General features: G+C 42.4%; 1 protein-coding gene and 1 long non-coding RNA gene across 2 annotated transcripts in view; one reads left to right on the top strand and one right to left on the bottom strand.

Moving 5' to 3' along the window:
• syt10 (synaptotagmin X) overlaps positions 1–17,499 on the bottom strand; it is a 29,785-nt gene extending 12,286 nt beyond the window's left edge. The window contains exons 1-5 of the mRNA XM_063218026.1: positions 17,298–17,499; positions 15,777–16,018; positions 13,892–14,088; positions 4,390–4,621; positions 3,741–4,070 (exon numbers count right to left, since the gene is read on the bottom strand). Coding sequence (XP_063074096.1) covers positions 3,741–4,070; positions 4,390–4,621; positions 13,892–14,088; positions 15,777–16,018; positions 17,298–17,499 — 1,203 coding nt within the window. The remainder of the gene's footprint in view (positions 1–3,740; positions 4,071–4,389; positions 4,622–13,891; positions 14,089–15,776; positions 16,019–17,297) is intronic.
• Positions 17,500–21,160: 3,661 nt separating this feature from the next.
• Positions 21,161–24,406, top strand: LOC134464629 (uncharacterized). The gene is made up of 3 exons (XR_010037979.1): positions 21,161–21,334; positions 22,631–22,711; positions 24,198–24,406. It is a non-coding gene; the product is annotated as an uncharacterized LOC134464629 (long non-coding RNA).
• The last annotated feature ends 687 nt before the right edge of the window (positions 24,407–25,093 follow it).

Raw genomic sequence — 25,093 nt, forward strand, 5'->3', positions numbered from 1 at the left:
TGTACAAAGCAAAATCAAACATTTGTTAGGCATGTATTCGCAAATGTCTTGTTCATGCACAATAAGGGCTTTATTACCTATTTAACCTTGGTAAGGACCTAGTAGGCCTTAGCGTTTGCTTAGTACATGCCTTACAAGTTACTTATGCAGATATTAACATTGTATGTATTAGTGCTAATAGATGTGTCCCTAAAATAAAGTGTTACCGAAACTCCTTATCACCCATCTCTTCATTATCAGTCTTCTCTGATATCTAGTCACTACAAAAGAAGTCCTCAACGTGTATACAACTGCACGTTATGCATGTATGTACACTCATGTCACTGTATACCAATAAAATCATATTTAAAGCAACTACACACAGATAGCTTCTCAACGTTTGGGGTATGGGTTCGTTCAGATTTGTATAGGCTACTGCTGAATAATTGAAGTTGCTGTATATAACCACTGAATGCACACACTTGCCATCAGTGTGTCTTAATGGAGGAGAGACCCAAATAAAATTCAACTCATGTGAGTTTCTGCACAATACACCCACCGTCTCACACGCATACCATGCAACAACATGAATCTCTCCATTCATATTTTTTTGTTCTCATTTCGTAAAATGTGGTCAATACTGTGTACAGTATCTCTCTGGCAGCTTTCAGATAACAGAAGCATGCAGATCCGGTGGACTGGAGGTGTGTGGTGTGGGAGGGTAGTGCTGATACTCCAGAGGTGAGTCACATTTGAAGAGCTCACCACACCGCAACGCACCACATGCTACTCCCTCCCTCGCACCTGCACCTGCCGAGAGGATTATCCACCTCCGGGACAGCTCAGCAGGTGGACGCATGAGTTAAGGTTTGTGAGATTGTTAGTTTGCCAGCTTTATCAAGCTTCAATTTCCGTACGCTCTCATGAGTTCATGAGTTCGGCATGCCTAAGGGCCGCTTTTCGTGGTGAGACCAGTTAACACTGAAAAAGTGACCAAGTTAAAGGTTCCTTGAAGAACATTCAGCCATTGCGGAGGAACTCCCAAAGGTTCTCTGTTTAACCCATAGGGATTTGGAATAACCCCCAAGAATTTCTAGAAGGTTCCTCAGAAAACTTGGGGGTTCCTCCACAATTGCAAACTGAAAAAATCCAAAAGGTTTTTTGAGGAACCCTTCGATTGTCACAGTGGGAGAACAGTGTTTTTTTAACAGTGGGGTCGGGACCCCATGTGGGGTCGCCTGGAATTCAAATGGGGTCGTCTGAAATGTCTGGCGTGGGGAAAAAAAATGGATTTTCAGACATATCAATAGATTTAATTGCCTACAAGTTAGCTCAGTACTGTTGTTTTTTTCCAATTGCAGGGCAAAAAATGTGTATGGGGTCCCCAGATATTTGGAACGTCAAAATGGGGTCCCGGGCTCAATGTAGAACCTTGGTGGTTTTCCTGTTTTATATGCTTAAGGTTCTTCAGAGAACCTTTGGGGTTCCTCTGGGAACTTCTGGGCTCCCCACTGACCAGCTGAGGATTCTTTGAGCTTACCACCAGTGGCGTCAAACAGGGGACTCGGCCCTGACTCGTTCTTAGGGCCCAGCCCACCTGGGGGGCCCATGAAAGAGGTTGTTCCTGGGTCATCAAATGATACGCCCCTGCTCACCACACACTACACCGCACTACACCGCGCTACACTCCCTCACTCAAACCTGCTGAGAGGATTATGCAAACCTGGACAGCTCGGCAGGTGGACTCATGAGTAAAAGGTTTCAGTGTTGGCCTTTTCTCCATCACTTTCTCATTGCTTACTTTTGCCATTATTTTAGTCAAGGACTGTACAGCACTTTGGTCAGTTTGCACTGATTTAAATGCATGAATAAATGTATTAAATGAATAAAATGTACTCATTTACTTAGACCAGTGATTCTCAAAGTGTGGTCCGGGGACCACTGGTGGTCCGCAACAGAGCTCAGGTGGTCCGTGAGGGGATTTCTACTTTTTCAAGACTATCTGGTACTGGGCTATATTTTTTTTAACATAATTACATAGCTAAATATAGCTGAAGTCTTATTTTCACCACAATAAGACAGGCTTGTCAATGTGAATAAAAAGTAAGTGATTTGCATCGAAATCGGCAGTGTCAAATTAGCACCCCTCAACTGTCAGTTCATTTGACAGGTGGTCCCTGAACATTTTTGGGGGGACAAAGTGGTCCTTGGGCCGAAAAAGTTTGAGAAACACTGACTTAGACCTACTTACACTTTCGTAATCTCATGAGTTCGCCATGCTTAAGGGTGTTTCCTTTTTTCCTTTCACTTTCATACACTCATGATTTCTCCATACCTTTTCATGGCAGGCCCAGTGGGTCCATAGGTTAAGGTTTATTGTAGGTGTTTGTTTGCTTTTTTCCCCCTCATCATCACACACGTATTGTACTCTCATGATTTCTATGTGGTATCCAAAGGGGTGTATTTTCATTGTGGAGTCATCGGTTACGGATTGGGTGTTTGTTGGCTTTTTTTCCCTCTTCACTTCCATCTCTCCCATGACTTCTGCATACAGTACCTCAGGGTTCCCTCATTGGTTAAGGTTTGTTTGTTTGCTTGTTGCCTTTTCCACATCACCTTTGTACTGTCATGGCCATTGCATCTGCATGCCTACGGATTGTGATTTTATGCTGGACCCCATGGGTGAAGTTTTGAATGTTTGTATGCCATCTTTCCACATCAATTTTGTATAGCTAAGGGGTGCTTTTTCATTTCAGAAGGTTTGGTTTGTTGTGTTTGTTGTGTTTTTTCATCACTTTCGTACACCCACGTGTTCTACCCAAGGGGTAAGAAAAAACTGAATGAACTCACCCAAATTTGTGATTCACATAGACCGAGATATGAGAAAAGTATTGTGCTGCGATGCTAATTGCCTGACAAACACACATAAACGCAAGCCAAAAAGACAGAGACAAACACAGATACACACGCACGCACACACACACACACACACACACACACACACGCATACGCATGCACGCACGCACGCACGCACGCACGCAAGCACGCACGCACGCACGCACGCACGCACGCACGCACGCACGCACGCACGCACACGCACACACACACACACACACACACACACACACACACACACACACACACACACACACACACACACACACACACACACACAGAATTAATTTAGATAAACACTGTGACTCATATACTGTAGATGATAGCAGGGCTCTAAATTAACTTTTTTCATCACCAGCCAAAATGACTGTAATCTTACTAGCCAAAAACACACAAAAAAACACACAAAGGCTGGGTCAAAGGCTAGCAAGTTAGTCTATTGTACCAGCCAAACTGAAATTTCACCAGCATTTGGCCGGTTGGCTGGTGTTAATTTAGAACCCTGGATGATAGATACAGATTATATACACAGACTTGTACATACTCTCTAACTGTCTGTCTCTGTTCTTCTCTCTCTCTCTCTCTCTCTCTCTCTCTCTCTCTCTCTCTCTCTCTCTCTCTCTCTCTCTCTCTCTCTCTCTCTCTCTCTCTCTCTCTCTCTCTCTCTCTCTCTCTCTCTCACACACACACACACACACACACACACACACACACACACACACACACACACACACAGACTTAACCACACAGACGCGCGCACGCACACATACACACGCACACGCACACGCACACGCACACAGACACACGCACACAGACACACGCACACACACACACACACACAGACACAAACAGTTCAACGCTCTCACCGTCGTGGCTGCCAGGATGTCCTTCCAGACCACGGCCTCCCGTGACAGATCCGACAGCTCGAACAGGTTGTCGACCACCACCTCCCCGATCATGTCGTGGCTGGTGAAGCGGTCGAAGTCGTACACGCTGAAGTGCAGCTTCCTGTTGCTCAGCTGAGCATACTCCACCGGGAAGCGGAAGGTCTCGTCGAACGTCGGGTTCAGAGTCTTGCGGTGCACACGCGTCTGGAACTTCTTCTTGCGTTCGGGAAGCAGGTAGATCTTCACGTAGGGGTCGGACGTTCCCGTGAAGTCCTTGGCAGGTAGGTCGAGTGCCTTGAGGATGCGCACCTGTAATTGAAATTTTGACAAAAAGTACATGTACTGTATACCGGTATTTTGATTTGACCTAATTAATTAATATGTACAGGTATGAACAAACATTATAGGGAAAAGGCAGGCAATGTAGGAACTCAGCAACTTCAGACCATCAGAGAACAAAGACTTTCATGTTTATAAAAAACATTGTGTTGTGGGGAAGCTGGTAGGCTCATTTGTCAGAAGTCAGAGCTCGGTTCTGGGCATCATGACTCCACAGCCGTTATGCAATAAATTCTGCGGAATTCAACTGTGAGATGGTTGCTTTGCCTGAATTAATTTTGCTACGCACCTCTAACGCTTGCTCCTCGTAGTCATAGCGCAAAGCAAAGCTGAGCTTGCCGCAGGTCTCCACAGGATCTTTGTTGCCGTCTTCGGAGTCGACAGACTTTTGTTTGTAGAGCTCAGGTTTGATGCGGCCGATACTGGCGGTGGAGGACTGGCGCATGGGCAGCGCGTCCATGCTGAGGTCAACGCTCGTCACATTCATCTGCCGTGGGAGGTGACGGCGGAAGGAGTTGTGCCTGTGCGACGGAGAAGAAAATGTGCGTTACATTACAGGGTAGTATTTAGGAGGCATTGTTTTGGTTTTGAATGACTTACACGTTTGGGTCAGAAGATGTGCTTGTGTGATGGGAGATGGGATGTAGGCTTATCACATTCACAGGGGTATGAAGTAGATGTAGACATAGGCCTACTCTTACTGATGTAATTTCAACATTATTATACAATCTTACATAGTTTAGCAGTTATTCCACTGAACACAATTTGTATGCCGCTTTATGAACTATGTCAGGTAACACACAGTCACGTATGAAATACTTCAGAGCCCGGTATGAATGTGAGTGGTTCGCAGGTTAGCACTTTAGTGCAGAACGTAGCCTAGCTGGTGTAGGAACGGACACTCGCACTGTTTTGGTCACCCTGAACACATAATGTCTCTTTGTAAAAGGCAAAGTACTAAATGCACGAATATTGAGCCCAGAGACTTCACTCAGCAACATTGTGTGACAAAGCCAAAAGAGATCTGGCCTGCAGTTTGCCCTGAGTCATGCCTCATTCAGCGCTAGTAGTGCTAGCACAGCACTCACAGCTATGACTGGATCACAGTTTCTCAGCCCATTTCCCACCGCTGATAATGACTTCTATCCTCTGAGCAAAGCCATGGCTCTTGTGCTTCTCTTTGGTGTCTCCTAGCAACTAGCACCTATTCCCAACAAGACCATCACAACAACCTGACAGCATTCCTTGTCGCTCAAATGATAAATCCACGGCAACAATGTGACTAAACGCAATAAAGTATATAAAAATAAAAATGTCTTGGTCATCAATGGAGAATGCTGACGTAAATATGTGTTGTGAACTCAAAAAATCCATTTGTAGCATTTTGTTCAAAGTGCAACTGGCCCCTGAAGTGTTACCTGCCGTTCAATTAACCCTGAGGATCACTGCTGTGTCCTAGAGTGTTGATGATTTTTCTTCATCTCCCTTTATTGCATTTCATATACCCTCACAAATCAAAATCAAATATATCTTTTCAATTTAAAAATCAGTTAATTTGTTTGAAATATGAAATGGATAATACCATTCCGCCTTTGTAATGAACTTTGTTTGAGCCCCTCACAGTAAGAGCAAGCAGTGTTTTTAAGACGGACGAAGAACAGAAAAGGAACATTGAGTAATGTTTGATTTTGTATGGTTTAAACATCTAATTCCCATTTCCTCTAACACTTGTGCATGTGTGTTCATCACAAACTCTACATGGATAAGACGAAAAATGTGGCTGGCATCCCCTGTTTATTTTACAGGAGGAGCACACATGTTACAATAATGTCTCATCTGAAAAATTAAACTGCTGACCCCTTGGTGGTGTGATATAACAACACAAAATAAATGGGTAACATTACAAAAAAGATCACTTGTGCCACTACTACACTTTGCAGCAACACCTGCTCTGAGGCGTGAATAGCTGCTGCAGTAGATGATAACAATTCACTTAAGAGTTTTCGGAGAATAATTTTATGTAGGCCTATAACAATTTTATTGGTCTTGATGGTATAGCTAAGATATCTCGTTTTCCAAGGGGGTCACGAGGACATAACAGTACAATACAAAATCCTAATGCTTTGTACATAGGCCTACTATATGTATAAATATGACTGAATGAATACTTTGCAGTGCCTGAAAGTAGTGTATATTTCTGGTGATAATGATGTTAAAAGGCTTACAGTGGGTGTTGCTCTGGCAGGCTGGATTAAAATGTCTATGGGGTATGTGTCATGAAACACCCACTGGAACACCTAAGCAGCTCTCCGCAAGTGTGCTTTTTAATGCTCTTATATATTATTCATATGTGGGCATGCCTGTCATCTGAAGCTCAAAATCTCCATCTTTTTTAGTGCCATCAGGCACTGCTTAAATATATGACAACTGTTAATGGATTATATGATTGTGTGTGCGTGTGTGTGTGTGTGTGCGTGCGTGCGTGCGTGCGTGCGTGTGTGTGTGTGTACGTGCGTGCATGCGTGTGTGTGTCTGTGTGTGTGTGCTTGCCTGTGTGTGCGTGTGTGTGTCTGTGTAACTTCATGCATATGCCAAATCAGCTTGTGCTTATGTGTGTAAAAAAAAACAGAAAGAGAGAGGGCTAGATATAGGGGGTGGTTACACATACAGATATTTTTAAATGCAGATATTTTTTAATCCGTTCACATACAAACACGACATGTGGGTAAAAATAAAAAATCCATTGTCTGTGACAGGGACGTTTTAGTCCCTGACAGGGATATTATTTAACTGCTGTGTTTACAAGAATATCCATATACAATACGTGTAAATGGCTTAACAGAGTGAGAGCAGTTGGATAGATCGATAGAGGGGGAGAGATTGTTCCCTTTCAAGGACTCACCATTTTAAAAGATATTTTCTTACCATCGCATAGGCGAGACATAAAAATCTCCTGAGTGCGGATTAAGCAGTGGATATGTGACCTCCCTTGGTGCAGTGGTAGTCAACCCAGCTGTGCTGAAATCGATTCCAACAGAATTGATCTGCTGGGTGTCCCATACTTAATCTCTCCTTCTCCCACCACCACCCATCGTAAAAAAAAACACAAAAGAGCTTGAACGACTAAATCACTCGCTGTTTCCCCTCCTCATTGCGCACATCAGTACGCTTAATGTGGCAGTAATTAAACTGTTTTTGCTCCCAATTAAAGCCCAATATAAAACAAAAAGCCATAAAATTATTATAATTCACGCCGGTGGTCCATTAACCCAAGAATGACTGTTACATGGTCCATCAGATTGGTGTCCTATTTTGTGGACGGTTAGCATTTAGATTATTTTTTTGCTTTGCCAGCTCTTTCAAAGTAGTGTTTTCAGTGTGCGCGTGGGTGGTTCTTCACTTCTGCATCTCTAGCAACGTGACTGCTGTGATTCCATTATTCCTGAAAACCTGGGGACATTTTTATGAAGCAGTAGGCCTACTCAGGTACATAAAGCAAACAATTCAACATAGATGCAAAAAAAATCATAGCGAAGCAGACTGCAAGGAGTCAACAAAATGAAGAAGAAGAAAAAAAGAGATAATCTCCACAATAGCAAGATTGCTTTGTAGCAAAGGCAACAGCAGAAAAGCAAACAATAGGATTAAGGAATGACATATGGAATGACTCCCATCATCTGGAATGACTCCCATCATCATAGCCACGATATACCTCCTCACCTCACTCAGAATGTATTTAAAAGAAGAGAAATAAATTGCTATCACAACACACACACTATCTCACTGGCACACGATCCTAATTGGATTTCCTAATTGGAGTGGCTGCCTCAGGTTCACGCATAGTACATACAGTACATCCACTATGCCTGGATGCCTACCATCATCCTGCGTTCCTGATAGTGCTTAGGTACCCTCGGGCACTGCCACTCCACAGCTCAGGTCAGAAGTGCAGGATGCTTGCCAACCACACTGGGAACAGCGTTCAGCTTGAGCACTCACTCCACCTCATGCTGTCCTGAAACGAAGCAATCTTCTCCAAGTTCAACAAGAAAATCCTCCATCTCAAAGCAAAGCGATATCTCTCCACAAAAGGCGGCCTGTGAGACTGAAAGGGACCTTTTAATTCATCCTAAGAAGGAAGGCTTGATGCCAACTAAGAGTAGTTGGCAAAAAACGAAATAAAAAAAGCCTTGATTAGACTCACAAATGTAATAGATCAACTACTGTAGGTCTTGTCCCATTGTGTCCAAGCACTCAATCATAAATGCCAGTGTGATACAAGCGGCTCGCGCGGCTAACTCATCTAAGAACAGGAGGAGATGCCACTGTACATCGGGCCAATCCCCCTCTTTAAATCTGACCTTTCCACACCAAAGGCTGCCTCTTTCAAGTCTCTCTCAGCCACCGCTGTGTAATTTATTGCCAGTTGCTCGTTTGCTAAATTGCCAAAGTCCTAATGACAGCACAGCAGCTAGCAGTGAAAAAGGACCTCTCTGTACGATAGAACAGAAGATGGACTTCAGCTGGACAACACACGGCATTTGGGCAAGGCCTACATTATCTCTTTCTCTCTCTCGCTCACTGGCAGAAGATGGACTACATCTGGACAACAACATGTAGAATTGGCCAAGACCTGCTTCATCTCTCTCTCTCTCTCTCTCTCTCTCTCTCTCTCTCTCTCTCTCTCTCTCTAGCCCTCTCTCTCTATCATAATTCTCTGACTCATTGGCAGAGCTGGAAAACAACATGTAACATTGGCAAAAACCTTTGTCTTTCTGCCTCTACGCTCTGTCTGTCTCTGTCTCTGTCTCTGTCTCTCTCAGCTCTGTGCGGAGGTCACACTAATTACAGCTGCTGAAAGCACTTTGAAAGCAATGGCACCCGAAACAAAAGAGAAGCGGCGTTGATTGTTTAATTGCCGGGGTCGTTTACAAGCCATCACTATGGCAGCGGGGTGACTCACACACCCCGTAACAAGGGCCGCCATGCCTATTTGCAGAGCATCTAGTCCCACGAGCCTGAACGGGAGGAGGGGTGTGCACTTGCTGTCACCCTACCAACAAGTATCAATGGCAACGTAAGTGTGTTGATACTAAGACATCTTAAGTACAGTACAACGATGAAGTACACTGCTGTCATTCTACCAACAATATCAATGGCAACCAAAGCGTCTTGATACTAAGACATCTTAAGTACAACGATGAAGTTCACTGCTGTCATCCTATCAACAATTATCAATGGGAACTAAAGAGCCATGATACTAAGACATGCTACCAATAAGTATCAATGGCAACCAAACAAACAAGTAGGCCTAAGTGCAAGAAAGTCCTTGTGCACAACCCTTCAGCTGTCCAGGTGCAGGTGTAAGGCAGGAAAAAGTGATCAATATGAAAAGTTCATTAAACACCGCACACTGGATTCTGTTTTTATCTCTTTATTTGTTGTAGCCAACAAGTAGGCATATCAATGTCACCCTAAGAGCCTTGGTACTAAGATATGTTACTACCAACAAGGGCGAACTGATGGGATTTAATACTAATGGGTCTTACTGTCTACAAAATAATACATTGCCAATGTTGACATGTACTTGGTGTCACCCAACTAACAAGTATCAATGGCATCCAAGGAGCTTTGATATGAAGACATCTGGCCTGAAAAGATGTACGCTGGAGATGATGAAGTACACTTGCTGTCACATATCAAGTGTCAATGGAAACCAAAGAGCCTTGATACTGAGTCATATTGCTACCAACAACATCTTACTATGCTGATCAAATGTCTTGATAGTAATACAACTTACTACCAATGACGATAAAATGCCTTAATACTACATCGACAATGATGAAGTACAAACTAACGTCACCCTACCAACAAGTATCAATAGCAACTTGTCTTGAAGAACATCACGTCTTTCAATAGCTCCTCCTCCCATAACTGTCATAACTAACCATTTTTGCAAATCCAATCAAATTAATCAATGCAGCACATGTGCAGTGCGCACGACATCTAATTGGAATGCCTTACAATTGTTCTGTTTTTGCCACAATACATCCAATACCTCAAATCTCCCGGGACTCTCTCTCTCTCTCTCTCTCTCTCTCTCTCTCTCTCTCTCTCTCTCTCTCTCTCTCTCTCTCTCTCTCTCTCTCTCTCTTACTTGAAGACATAAGAAGAAGGGTTTTTTTTGTTTTCAATTAGCTTATTGGCTCCAGAAGCATAGGCATTTTGGAAGTCATTTTCCTGTTCTGACATTCTGCCTAATGACTTAATTGATCCTCCAGGTCTCCTGCTGAATAAGCAGCCAGGCACTGTCACGGCCATTAGTGCTAATGGGCGAAGAAAACATGTTGAAGTGCAGTATGTGCTTAAGTGAAAAAATAAACAACCCTATTCTATGGACAATTCGGCATTCATTAGAGCAAATGGGCCAATAAGCACATAGAAAGCAAATAAACCACCAACCCTATTCTATGACCAATTCTTCAAAGATGACAAAAACGAAGAACAAATAATCTGTTTTCCAACAGTCATGTTGTATCTGTATAGTGTGAAGGAAAACCATGCCATTACACTTTAATTTGATCAATACTTCGCCACCAGCAGAAGAGATAGCATTACTGAAATAAATTGAAAATTACTTTTTCCATTCCCAGCAGGAGCGAGAGCCACCGTTACAAGACGGGAGTCACAAGCAGGGGCGGAGCTATAGGAAGGGCGAGCAGGGCACTTGCCCCTAGGCCCAGAGCCCTCCCGTTTTGGTGGTGGGGGCCCAATTGTGAGCTTGGCAAGCTGTATAGGGGGCCCTTTAAGTCTCTTGCCCAGGGGCCCTGTGTGCAATTGTTCCGCCACTGGTCACAAGAGTGACACGCATTGTATTTAACATTAAAGTCCATCTAAACTTCATCCTGTCCTACATTGTACGCTATGTTTATAACAATATGTACCAATTAACTGACACCTGGACATATGACCCTTGTTGCGCGGACAAGGGGAGGCCTAACAGGTCCACCCTTCAGAGATTAATAAACACCTCTGTTTCTCTCCATCTGAATTAGAAGTGATGACGTCTGTAAGTGAAAGTGATCAATGAAGTCTTTCAAGCTCCAAGACGAACTCCAGTTACCTGCAATGTAGCACACACCATTCTACCACTGGAACATTGTACACACCATTCTACCACTGGAACATTGTACACACCATTCTACCACTGGAACATTGTACACACCATTCTACCACTGGAACATTGTACACACCATTCTACCACTGGAACATTGTAACGGCCACTGAAAAAAACGTAACTCCCATAGTACTACACCACTATGACAGTGCACAGGGCCTTCAGCAATACATTACGACTTGTCATTGCCATTCTGGTAACAGCAAATTCAGGGGCCGTGTCTTAAAGGGTTGAAACCTTTGACTAAGATGACCTCTACAAGGAGAATCATCACAGGCATACATTATGTATACAATAGGATTAGTGTATGGTTATTAGGTCTATTGTGTGCATATTCTACTGTAAAATGATTTTTGGTAATGATTCAAAATTGGAAGATAGTTGTAAACCTTAAAAGGGAAATGCACTCACTGCTATCTGCATCATACAAAACACAACAGAAGTCAAACAAAAGTAATCACTTCTTATAAACAGCTGTCAAAACAAGTCTGCCCTTTGAGTTATTTTATGGGACTGTCATTTCCTTCGTCTACTGTATTTTTATAAATCAAGAACATTTTCAACATTCATCTGGAGATGTGGATGAAAGCACAGATTCCTTATATTGCCATCTCAGTCCTGCAGTCAATGTTGTGAACATAATGAATGCTCCCGCTGCGTAGCCTCTTACTGCAGCAGGGGTCGCCGGCAACCCTATTCACTTGCTGAAAATGCTTAACTACTTCATAACAACACTGCTGTGACATTACAGAGAGCCATAGTGCTGTGGTGGGCCTAAGGGGTTAAAACAAAATCAGGGACAAACATTACGGGAGATCAGATGTGTCATTCATCTGGGGACAGTCCCCATTTTGGTTTTGGTTTGGTTGGACCCCTGGCTGTTAGGTAGGGATGGAGATCATCTGAAAGGGCACCCCCTCAAACTGAACCATGGGTGCATTCCAATATGCAACCTTGTGTCCTCCACTTGTGCTTGTGGCCTCATCCCGCCTCCTGGCACCGCCTCTGTGGAGAAAACAATAAAGTTTCCCAGCTCTCAGCCTAGCCACAACAACTTTTGGTAGACTGTTTTTCATTCACCATCCAGTTTGCAAATGAGAAAATGAATTTACAATTGAGCTTTTGCGAGATATTGAAATATAATGCTGTTGTCAGTGATGTCATCATGACATATTACTTCCTGGTACGAGGCCACAAGCACAAGTGGAGGACGCAAGGTCGCATATTGGAAGGCACCCCATTTGTTCCTTCAGCCATGTTGGCACAACTGACGACATACAGTAGTCTTTCCAATGACAGTCAGGTGTCTTTGATACTGGCTAACCTCCCACCAGCTTGACTAATGAAACATCTGCGAAAAAACACTGCATACAATGTAATAGTGGTGTCAACAATGATCGATTCGGCGATCCGAATCGATGCGGGGCATGGACGATCCAGAATCGATCCGGCAAGTTCCAGAATCGATCTGGCAATTTTTTTAAGTTTCAATTAGTTCCATGGATATTTCGGGGGCAAATGAATGTTAAATGAAATAAAAGCACTTCAAACCATTGCAAGACTGATACAGACTGATACAGAAAACCGCCAATAAATTGTTGCTCAGTATCTGACTACTTGTATTGCCTCATCATGACTGATTAAACATTTGCTTTGCTTTCAATATAAATGTAATGCATTGCAATGCATTGTAGAAATGAATCGGATCGGATCGGATCGGATCGCATAGAATCGAATCGAATCGAATCGCTACCTCCCGAATCGTGATCGAATCGGATCGTGAGGGCAGTGCCGATCCACACCACTACAATGTAATGATTATGTGTACTTGGGATGTTCAGATGAGGTGAAAGTCTGTGCTAGTTACAGTGCCTGGAGGATGATGTGGGCAGGCTGGGTGGTCTGCTGCTGTATCTTGTATTGGCTTGTTTGCTGAGGTGTTGGTGCAGGGCGTGCAGAAATAAACCATCTGAAAGGCCACCTCCTCTATGCATACAGTGTAATGGGTGTGTGGACTCTTTGGAGGTTAGATGAGTGTCTGCGCTAGTTACCTGGAGGACGAGGTGGGTTCAGTGTTCTGCCTCTGTATCTTGGCCTGCTTACTGATTCAGAAATGTAATGCATATTAGACGACTCAGGTTAGATGACTAGTTGATGACTGTGTGAATGCAGGTTAGACGACAGGTTAGACTGCACTAGTCACTTCCTGGAGGAGAGAGAAGGAGGAGCGCTCCGTAACGGGTGTGTGGACTGTGGTGTTTACAGGGGCGCCGCTAAAACATTTGGGCCCCATGAAAGATTCAAATTTTGGGCCCCTAAAATGTCAAATTATGTTATAAAGCATCCTTCCAGGGCCCCTGCTCAGTGCTGTCAGGCCCTGAGAATCTGTAACACCTTTACCCCCCTCACGGCACCCATGGGTGTTTAAGGGTAGTTTAGTAGTAGGAAATGGATCGCACTCAACAGGGACTGCAATGTTAAAATAAAAAGAAAACAACAAGAAAGAAGAAAAATTGAGTGCGATCCATTTCCTACTACTAGATTACTTCAGAGACGCACCAAAAAGACGGAAGAGCGCGGTGTGTGGAAGATAACCTTGTTTAAGGGTAGTTACCTGGAGGACGAGGTGGGCTCGGTGGTCTGCCTCTGGATCTTGGCCTGCTTGCTGAGGTGCTGGTGCAGGGCCTGCTGCACCTCGGCGGGGATGTCGGGCGAGGTCTGGCTGATCTTCATGGCCGCCTCCAGCAGCTTCACCGAGCTGCGGCCGTTCACCTTCACCTCAGGCACCACCTTCCTCTTCCTCTGCTGCTGCTGTAGCATGGTAGAAGAAACAAATGGGGTGTTAATGCACGGCAAAGTAAGAATGTAGTGACAATACAGAGCTCCAAACTTAGTAAAATTACTTAAAAATTACCCTGTTGTCGTCCACCCTAAAGGACAACATATTTTCATATATTTGTCATTAAAATTACAATGGCCCATTTTCAACACTGCAGTTACTTCGTTCTTTCCTTGTAAAGCAAGATTATTATATTCCACAGTGTATAATTTACGGTATACAGGCTTACTTATATAACTCTAGGTAGAGTTATAGACAGTGGAGTCAAAAGTCAGGTAGAAATTTCATAACGGCCAGTGTAATTTCAACTGTACAGCAAGACTGTTACCCACCCACTCTTCTCCAGGTGGCACCAGTGCTACTTTTCTTTGGTAACATTCCAGTGTTGATATTTCCAAAATATTGAGCAGAATTAAATTTGAAAATGTTTCACTGACCAAAGAGTAAAATGAACACTATTTTTAAGTGGGACCAAATGTTTTTTTAAAAGGAGTTGATTTCAATACCTTAAGGGCTATATAAAAACAACAGTTTTTACTGTGCACTGCTGCTTGTCCTCATTGAGGGCCAGGTGAAGAACACACTGCTGTCTGCCGTGGCCATGGCCTAAGCTCAAATTCACAGTGGGTCAAAATCAAAATCTGGGACAAAGTTGTGTGCCGAACTCGAATATTTATTTATTTTTTTAAAAAGGGCTTAAAATGAGCTAAAATTATGCACCTGCAATTATGTTACTGGTCTGTGGTCACTTGTATTAATGGTGCATGTGGCTAAACTGTAATTCACATTTGGAATGATCTTGCAGGCCAAATAAAATGACTCCATGGCCCAGATTTGACCCCCGGCCCGGGTCTGAGTTTTACATGCCTGGTCTAATCATTAGGGCAGTGACCTTAAGATCAGAGGATTACAAGTTCGAATTCCACAGGCCCCTAACTCCACATTGCTCCGAGCACAGTAACCAATACCCTGTACATAACGGTAAGTCGTTTTGAATAAAAATGTCACACATGTGATGCAATGTCACTCTACCAGCAAGTATCAGTGGCCACTAGTCTTGAAGAACATCACACCGCTTCCAATGATCTCCCAAGACCAAAACCAATCAAATCCAGTGTCATCGCTGAACAAGACAAACTGGAATGCATTACAATTTTCACTTGTTTCACTTGTTGTTACACCGTAACATAACACAGTATTGGTCTTAGAGAGTCGATATGACATCTTCTTGGGTGTATTTGATCCCAGAGTATTCCCTAACTCACTGATTCTCAAAGTGTGGGCTGGGGCCCACTGCTGGATCTCAACGGTGTCCCAAGTATGCCCTGAAAACATTTTCTAAAAATCAATACAACATTTGTGTGTGTGTTGCTGTTGACTATTCATTTGAGTCGTATTGTTTATTGGGTCAGAGGTGGGCCCCGAACATTTGTGAAAAATTCAAGTGGGCCCCGTGTTGGAAAAGGTGTGCAACCCCTGCTCTAAATGCTTATTCAACACTGCATTTGTACTGTGCAGTATCAATGGCAACTTGAAGAATTGTCCGTACTGTGTGATGCTCTTCCTCCTCATGCTGCTTAAACGCCGGTTGTGGCTGCGGCTGAGGCGAGGGCTGCCGGCTGCCAGCCAGCACCGCCTTGGTGTCGACAGCGGTGGAGGCGGAGGAGTAGGGTTGGTGGGGCAGGGAGGATGGCATGATGGGCGGAGGAGCTTCTGGGAGCATGCCCTGGTGGCCCTGGTGGTGATGGGGGTTACTGCAGTTGCTGCTATCCACGTGAGACGACAGCAGGGCTTTGCTCCTCCAGATGGGCCAGCACAGCTTCCAAAAGACAAAGAGAGATACTACCAACAAGGCGAGGCCACAGAAACCCACGACAACGGCAAGAAGACTGACAGAGATGTCTGGGGTGGTGTGGGTAAGGGGTAAGGGTCAGGTGGGCGTGGGCGTGGGGGATGGAGGTTGTTGGGTCAGGGGCGGACAAGGGCAAACACGAATCGAAGAGAAGACGGACACCAAAGCGTGTGGTGGTAATGGTGGTGGTTTGTCGTGGGAGCAGACAGATAACATGTGAAATGGGCAGTCACAGACAATTTTAACATGAAACACCATCGACAAGGGAGCAGACATGGGGGACAGAAAATGCAGTTATCAGCAGACAAGTGTGACAACACAGAGACGAAGGAGAGAAGGGGAAAAGAAGAGAGAAGCCAGGCATAAGAAAGGGGAGGCTGAAAACAAATTAGTTCAGAAAAGGAGAGAGGTGGGCATTCTTTTTTTTCCCTGAGCACACTTCATAAATTCAAACGTTTGAACTATTTCAAATGTGCATCATCTGGTTTAAGTTTCCTTTCGGTAATAACATGACATGAGAGTATAACACGAGATTGAAAAAGCACAAAAAACAGCGTTGTCAGTTGCATCCAGAACCGTGCGTGCCTATATGACAGACTGACCCGAGACTATTGCGCAATATCATTTCCCAATCGTTCTGCCGCGTGGTGGTAAGACTGGTGGTGATTAAGATTCGTTGAAAGTTGGCAAAACCAACAAAATCTGCAAAACAAATAACTTTGGAAACATATCGCACCCTGTGCGTAAAGAGAGGAATAAAAGCACCTTACAACCCTTTACAGCTATCTTCAATCTTTAAGAAAGTGTGTCCTGAAAATCTATGCCAAACATTTTACAACTACAATTATAATGCTGTCCAGAGTGCGCATCCGAGATTATTTACCCTTATCAACTACCACACTATAATCTAACTAACAGCGTCCAAATGAAACAAATTTCGTAAAATAACAAAAAAGGCTGCGCAAAGCTGTGCAAAAAAACAAAAACAAAAACGTTTCACCCAAAATCGGATGGCTTGAGAAAGCCTCTCCCTGCATCATAGGACAACCTGTTGCCAAATGCCTGCAAGCCACAGGTGGGAAAAATCTCAGAACGAAGTGATGTACGCTTTTCTGGACTCCACGTTTTAGTCGAACGGAAAAGGAAGCCAACAAGACACTTTTTGACAGTACATTTTGCATGCTACATAAAAAAGTAAATACAAAGTTGTTGGAGGGAAGTTTGCAATGACTTTTTTAAGTTCGCGTACTAGTTTCCAAAAGCGTCACTCCTGTATAACCAAATATAAAAAGGAGCATAGTGAAAGTGGTACATTAATTAAAAATTTACCTGCATTTCCTTTACCTTGTATGGGGCTCTCCAACGGGAATATGTCCGAGCATTTGTCGCGGTCAATATCACCAGCGACGCAAAGCTCTGCAACCAGCTGCATAGCCCTCTGACACAGGCTTAGGCTGTCATCTGAACGGATAGTCATCTCTTTCCTCTTAATCCATTGTATGTTAGACGAGCCGTGGGGTTTGGGGTTCATTGGAGGTGCATGCGATTCGCCACCTGCAGCTGATGCGCACGGGAGAGAGGAAGAGAGCGAGGCGCGTCCGCGTCCATGTCCTGCACGCAATGACAGCCAGCATATACTCTTCTTGGAGTAACTGGTGGTTGCGTTGAACAAAGAACCTTCAGCGCCTAGTGGCACTTTGTAAGTGGCCAATCAGAATATCGTAGCTTCGCCGTATGGACTGACTGTCATCCTAAAGTACACCACATGGGTTAGGAATCTGTTTTAACGTGTCTCACATGAAGTGATCGATCTCTATGTTTAGTCTGCTCTGCATGCTGCCGAAATCTGAATGGGAGGTGAGAAAGAGTCATGACTCATGAGCTTGATTTACACTGTAAATGGCCAGATCCATATTTTGTAGCTAAAGTAATGCAAAAATGTAATGCCTTACATTTTAAATATAGTAAGTATAAGGGATTCTTTTGAAAGACAGTAACATGTAATCAGTAATGCATTACCGTTTTTGAGTAACTTTCCCCACACGGTAAGCAACACATAATGGTATCACTGAAAAGAAATGAAAATCAGTGATGGGTGGTGATCAAAAAAGAAAATTGTGGTCGGCATTAGGACAGGAAGGAAGGAGGACCCCGATAATGGGCTGAGACCCAAAAAACACCCGGGCATTTTTGGCTCAACCCCTTATCTTAGATTCTCTGTTATACATGTATTGTCTCCAAAATGGTAATAACCAAGTCTTCATCGGTTATTTAAGACTCTCTGTTGGAATAGCAATGTTGTTATGATATAGTTGAGTGTTTCCAGAGTGAATGGACCCATCCGCAGTAAAATGCTACACTGGCCCCTCACACATAGAAGCCGTTTTCATACTAAACACTACGTGACTCAGTCCACTGTCTGCATTGCAGATGGATGAATGGGTCGCTCCTTCTAAACTGTCGGCTAGTCCCTGAGAAAAGAAAAAAAAAAACAATCAAAACAAAAACAACAGCACCTGCCCTTCCCTTACGGAAGGAAAATATACTGCAATATACTACAATTTATACTGCAATACATTAGAAAATATATCACAATATATCACAAACACGCTCATATATTTGAAAATATATAACAATATATTATTGAACAACATATTACTATATATTGATCCATATATTTTAAAATATATGGCTGGCAAAACAAAACTGTATTCCACTATTCAGTCTGTATTTCTTGATGTTTTTAGTTCAGCAAGCACATTTTGCACGACATTGGACATTTACTCGACATTATAAAGTCATTTTAGGTGGACCATATATGGCCATATATAATAATATATTGATCAATATACAGCAGTCTCTGATTGAATTTTTTTTTTTTTTTTTTTTTTATTTTTTTTTTTTTTTATTGAAAAAAGGATCTGATACAAAAAAGAATCAAGATTACAGATAACAGCTATACATCCACTAAATGTAGTAGGATTTTCATTAAAAATTGTGGAAGTATAAAGACATACAAACATATAAGAACAAACTAGAGATGATTACGGATGTTATACATTGTACATTTTAAACGTGTATTAATTGCATTAGGGCACATTGAATGATGAATTGAAGATAGGTACTGTTTTAAGTCCTTCTTAAAAATGAAAAATAAAGGTTTTCTTTTTTGGACTTTACATTTGTGAATAAAAAATTTTGCTAAAAAAAGAAATAGATTGATAAGATAGTCCCGTTGTGTGGTATTGTTTGTGTCCTCTGGAGCACCAAAATACATGACCTCCATGGTCAGTGTAAAGTCCTTGTCAATACATTCTTTAATAAAGTCAGTCAAAAAGAACCAGAACACTTTTGAGTAGTTACAGCTCCAGAATAAATGTTCCACAGTTTCAGGGTGAGAGAGACAGAAAGAACAATCAGGAGAAATGGGGGAGAATATTGACAGTCTTTGGTTACAAGGGTAACATCTATGTATAATCTTGAGAGAGACTTCAGCTACTTTATTTGTGATCATAAATTGTTTCCTGAGTGACCAAAATCTTAACCAATTGATATTTTCAAACTTATTATTCCAGTAACTAACACAAGCAGGGGTGGAACTATTATGTGTCAACAGGATAGATCTTATTTTTTTGTTAGAGAACTCATTGCTGATAAACAGCTTACCATCAATAAAGAGAGAAGAGGGATTAAAGTCTGGCGGAGACTGACAAAGACCTTTAGGACAGGTGTCAAGAAGAAACCTGATACCAGATGGTATAGCATCAAAGATTATTGCATATTCTTTAGGTGGTACAGGAAAAGAAAACTTGTCCATAAAGTCTCTATATGTAAATAATACACTATTCTCATCAAATAGTTGTGAAACCAAGATGATATTCTTGTCCAGCCAAGACTGGAAAAATAAAGTTTTGTTCTTGTAAGTTATATCCTTATTATTCCATATAGAATATGAGTGTGGTGAGAAATTGTGATTGTACATTAGAGACCAGCAGGAAAGCATTTGTTTGTGGAAGTTTGCTAGGGCCAAAGGAAGCTTAGATATGCTGTAATTACATCGAGTAAGAAAACTAAAACCTCCCACAGATTTAAAAATGTGGTTAGGGATACAGTTCCACATGGAAGCAGGATCTTTAAGGAGTAGCTTTGCCCATTTTACTTTAAAAGAGTTGTTAAGCAAAGAAAAGTCAATGAGATTGAAACCACCTGACGAGTGATCAGCCATCATAACATTCTTTTTAATTAAGTGAGATCTAGATCTCCATACAAAATCTACTATTAATCTGTCTAGTTTCTGGCAAAAGTCTTGTGGGACATCTAGGACCATTGCTGGATAAATGACTCGGGATAAGGCTTCAGTTTTTGCAAGTAAGACTCTTCCAGTGATGGATAAATCCCGTTGTAACCATGAATTAAGTTTTCTTTTTATTATTGGAATGAGAGGGTCAAAATTTAATAGTGTTCTTCTTTTTTGATCCCTGCATATAGTTATACCCAAATATTTTAATTCACTTTTCACTGGGATATTGCTTATAGAAACAATTACTGAAGGTTTCAGAGCAAACAGTTCACATTTAGAAAGATTAAGGGTCAAGCCTGAGGCTTCTGAGAAAGTTTCTATGGTTTTTAAAGATAGTGGAACCTGATCTCCATTTTTTAAAAACAGGGTGGTGTCATCTGCTAATTGACTGATTAATAGTGATTGATCAGCAATAGAGATTCCCTCTATTTTACTGCATTTAATGTGAGTGGCCAATAACTGCATAGGCAAAAGAAAAAGGAAAGGAGATAAAGGACAACCTTGTCGAATTCCCCGTTTTATGTCAAATCTTGACGTTGTACCATTTTTTAATTTAATGGAAGCATTACTGTTTTTATACAGCGTTTTTATAGCATTGACAAATTCTTTACCAAAACCAAACACTTGCAGAGCTTTAAAAATGAAGGGATGTTCAACTGTATCAAAAGCTTTGTAAAAATCTAGAAAAAAAAGAAAACCTTCATCAGAGGAGAGGTCGGCATAGTCAATAAGGTCAAGCACTAGTCTAATATTATTTGATATTAACCTTTCTTTCACAAAACCTGACTGACATTCATCTATTATGCTATTAAGCACACTTTTTAATCTTTTGGCAAGTATGCTTGCCAGAATTTTGTAATCGTTGTTTAGTAAACTAATTGGTCGTCTCTGATTGAATCATCTCAGCTCTCATATCACGTATGACGCGCCTACGTCACGTCGTCACAACCTGAAGCTAAAGTGGCGAGAGAGCCGTCTCGGCTCGAGCGCGGTCCGGATTTTAGCTCCACACTGTCGCCAGCCAGACTCCCCACCACAGTGACACAAACCAACCAGCCGCCTCGAGGTAAGTTATAAAGAGAAGTTTGTTAATTTGTTAACATAAATATACAAGCATATAGTCTGAAACGTCTACAGTGGTTGATGTGCAAAGTTTAGCCAAGTGGTTATCGAAGTTGGATGTTTGTTCATTTTTTCCCCCAAGGACTAGAAATACGTTATTTTTTTGAATTTCCCGCGCTACCAAGCTATTGTACTACTAGCGATATTTGCGTTGTCGAAATGGTGTGTAGTTCTCATTGACTGGGTCTGGTCTGGTCTGGTTCTACACATCTTGAAAACGTAAACGTAATACTTGGGTCGATATTATATGGTTGTGGTCAATTTCAGGTGAGCCCACTTTATTTGGCTTGTCAGAGAACGTTAGCAACATCTATCTGGCTAATACTGCTGAGCCCCAACGTCAGCCTAGAAAGCCAGGCCTCAGTTAATTAGCCGCCTAGCTTACTCGGCTAACGCAAGGGAATCAAAGCAGAAGTGAAGTGCGACAAGATCTAAATGCACATCGCTAATTTGCTTAAAAATGGGCACTACAGTATAGTAAAATGAGGCAATGTCCTGCATTATTTTTTGGTAAAGCATAGCTGTTGTTGCTTCGGTTTTCCCATTGTGGTAACATCAATAGGTTTTTTTAGTAACTTGCTCAGGAACTAACTGCACTGTCCCGTTCTTGTAGAGCTATTGTTAGAGGTTAATGAAGCCTTGTCGTCAAATTAGTGAATTTCAAAACGGTAGCCTACACGTCGTTGTCTTCAGCTACTCTGTGATAGTTCGGAGTTTGCTTTGCTCACAGCAATTGCATTCATTGAGTCATGTTGGTGTTCATGTTTACTCTTAAACGAATGCGCGAGTCATTCTTGTTCATCGGAATTCATTCTCGCCAGTTACATGCATGAGTTTAAGTCTTCCTTCGCTTCATCATCTTCATAAAAGAGTGCCTTCGTGCCAAGAACAGACGTGCAACTGTTAACGATGCTGGCTGCTGCGATTTCAATGTCTTGTCTTCCCTGTTGTCGGGACGAGACACAGAGTGCCACTACGACGCTCTGCGACTGCGAGCTAGAATGCTGTAGTCTACAGAACTTCTAGTTTGTCTTGGGCGCGACATGAACTTGGTCCCCATCTCTCTTCTCTCTCTCTCCCAGCCCCCCCCCCCCCCCCCCCCCCCCCCCCCCCCAGATTTAGCTCACAATTCTGACAATGATATAGAAGTGATGAGCTTGGTGGGTATCCTTGTGCATATTTAAGGTTAAGTGTGTGAGTGAATGTTAATTTTCTGTTGCTCTTTTAACTTTTTTTGCAGAGGTTGCTGAAGAGGTATGCAGCGATGGTCTGGAGGAAAAAATAGTCACATGGACTGGTGTGCATTCCAGTACTTGAAATGGTAAGCGATACTGTGCCTTTACTATGCTCACTCACTAGTGATCATGCACTAAATGGGGAATACATCTATCTGAACTTTGGGAGGAGGTTCAGACTCCCTTGGTGCAAATATAATCGTTTCAAAAATCCTTTATACCTCATTCAATCAAGCTACTGAATAAACCGGGAATAAGAGAGATTGAGTGGGACAAAATGGACCTCTGCAGCTAGTGTTGGTACTGCTGGTGGGGATGGAAGCTAGGGTAAAAGTTGGGAGGGGGATATGTAGACATGAATGTATCCCTGTTTTTATTATTTTTATGTTAATTATGGAATGGATGTAACCTAGTTATTTATTGCAGGGTGAAGGTGTGGTTGGTTGTAGGACGGTGTGTGTGGGGGGGGGGTACTGAGCTGTGTGTGTGTGTGTGCGGTGTCGGGGGGGGGGGGTTGGGGTGTCTGGACTGGATGGGTCAGGGGCAGTGGGTTAGGACATCCAGATTTAGAGTTTACTTGAGCTACATTATTAACTGCACATTGAATGTGTGAAACTTGCTGATGTAACATGTTACATTCAAGGGTTCATTGGGCTAAATGTGGTTAAAATCATTGACCTGGGTTTACAAAGCTGGGCAATGTTGGGCACTTGTTTCAGACTATTGAAAGGAAGGAGTATGAGAATGTAACACAATGCTTAACATGAAAAATAAAACCCTTCATGAACCAACGGTGTATTTGGCCCCAAACTAGTGGCATACCCTTCAAGTTTCAACTGCACATTTCAGCGTTCTGTGCACCTGTTCCATTTTTTCTAACAAGAAGTACACTTGTTACATTACATTTAGCTGACACTTTAATCCAGAGTGACTTGAAAGAGGTCATAGAGCATGAACTACTATTTGGCGGCAAATCACTGCTGAAAACCTGGGTCTGTGAAGGAGGGGAATGGACTTACTTTTCATTGTAGGTGGTGTGGTGTTTTATACTCCCTCTTGCCCTCTGGCTTTTCACTTGCTATGTGGACTCTGTATGAGCATTGGTAGTCAGTCAAGAGACAAAATAAATGTTTCCCAAATCATTTACAGGACTTTGGTCCATATATTCTCGCTAGCTTAGCAACATTCTTCCTCTGAGGATATGTAAAACAAAACAAAAAATGAATAATAAGATATTTTACACACCCAGGTCAACAATTTTAAGTGTTACCCCTAAATAGTTGCCTGCCCTTTTAAAGATGCACTGTTTAGGATTGTTCCCAGATTAGTTATTGTGACTATGCTGCTCATTGAAACTACTACTACCTAATGTACTGCACAGCCATGGAGAAGATTAATCTTTCATGATTGAATGGTGTAATATTCCCAGCCATAGTGAATACTCTGTCTCGCCTCGCTTGTCTACGTCACCAGCCTCTGCTTCCTTGTCGCTTCCCAACGGAAAAAGAAATGGAACGTCTCGCCTGCACAATGGGTTAGAGAGTTAACATTCTTTTTACTTTACTTTTGCAGATGCTGTTGCTCAGGCACATCCAGGTGCGAGGATGGGGGAGATCCGGATGTCGCTAAATAAAAGAATCTGTGAACTGCTTCACCAAGAGAAAAAGAAGTCCATGGACAGGCCTATGAGCCCTCTTGTTGACCTTGAGTGACTGAGGCTGCGGGCGGTCTGCCCCTGAATTCACCTTCACTTTCACTTTTTTTTTATTTTTTTTTTTTTTATAAATATATCTGAAGGTGTGTGTGTGTGTGTGTGTGTGCGAGCGTGCGCGCGCGGGTGTGTGTGTGTGTGTGGGCGCGGGCACGCGTATGTGTTTGTGTGTGTGTGCGCGTGTGTGTGAACGCGTGCATGTGTGCCAGTGCTTTATGTGAGGTGTTTCGCTTACCGGCCACAGCCACAGTTTTTGTTTTGTTTTCTTTTTGTTTTATTTGGGTTTTTTGTTTTGTTTTATTTGGTTTTTTTTTTAGAATATTTCTGCATTTACATTAAGTACAAGTTACTGGCCAAAGTGGGAGACTGAAATTGTTACTGGCCACAGGCAAGTTTCACCAGCATTTGGCCTGTTGGCCGGTGTCGTTGTCAAGTCGTTTCCCTGCCTGTCTGCCCCTCTGTCTCTGCATGTGTGAGCGGTGGTGTTAAAGGGTCGGTTGGTTTCATGTTTTTAATAAACCAATGTCAACAGTTGAATGAATTGAATTGATGTTTGGTCATTGTTGTAATTACATTACTTCATAAATGCCTTGTATAAAGTACGTTACAGTATATTGTGTAGTGTAATGCAATACATAAGTCAATATGTGATTTAATTAATAAGCCATATACTATGGGATATAATCCAATATATGCAACAGTATACTTTACAGTATAATGCAATACATTAATCAATATATGATTCATCAATAAGCCA

The sequence above is a fragment of the Engraulis encrasicolus genome, chromosome 15 (genome assembly GCF_034702125.1).
Source record: "Engraulis encrasicolus isolate BLACKSEA-1 chromosome 15, IST_EnEncr_1.0, whole genome shotgun sequence".
Classification (NCBI taxonomy): domain Eukaryota; kingdom Metazoa; phylum Chordata; class Actinopteri; order Clupeiformes; family Engraulidae; genus Engraulis; species Engraulis encrasicolus.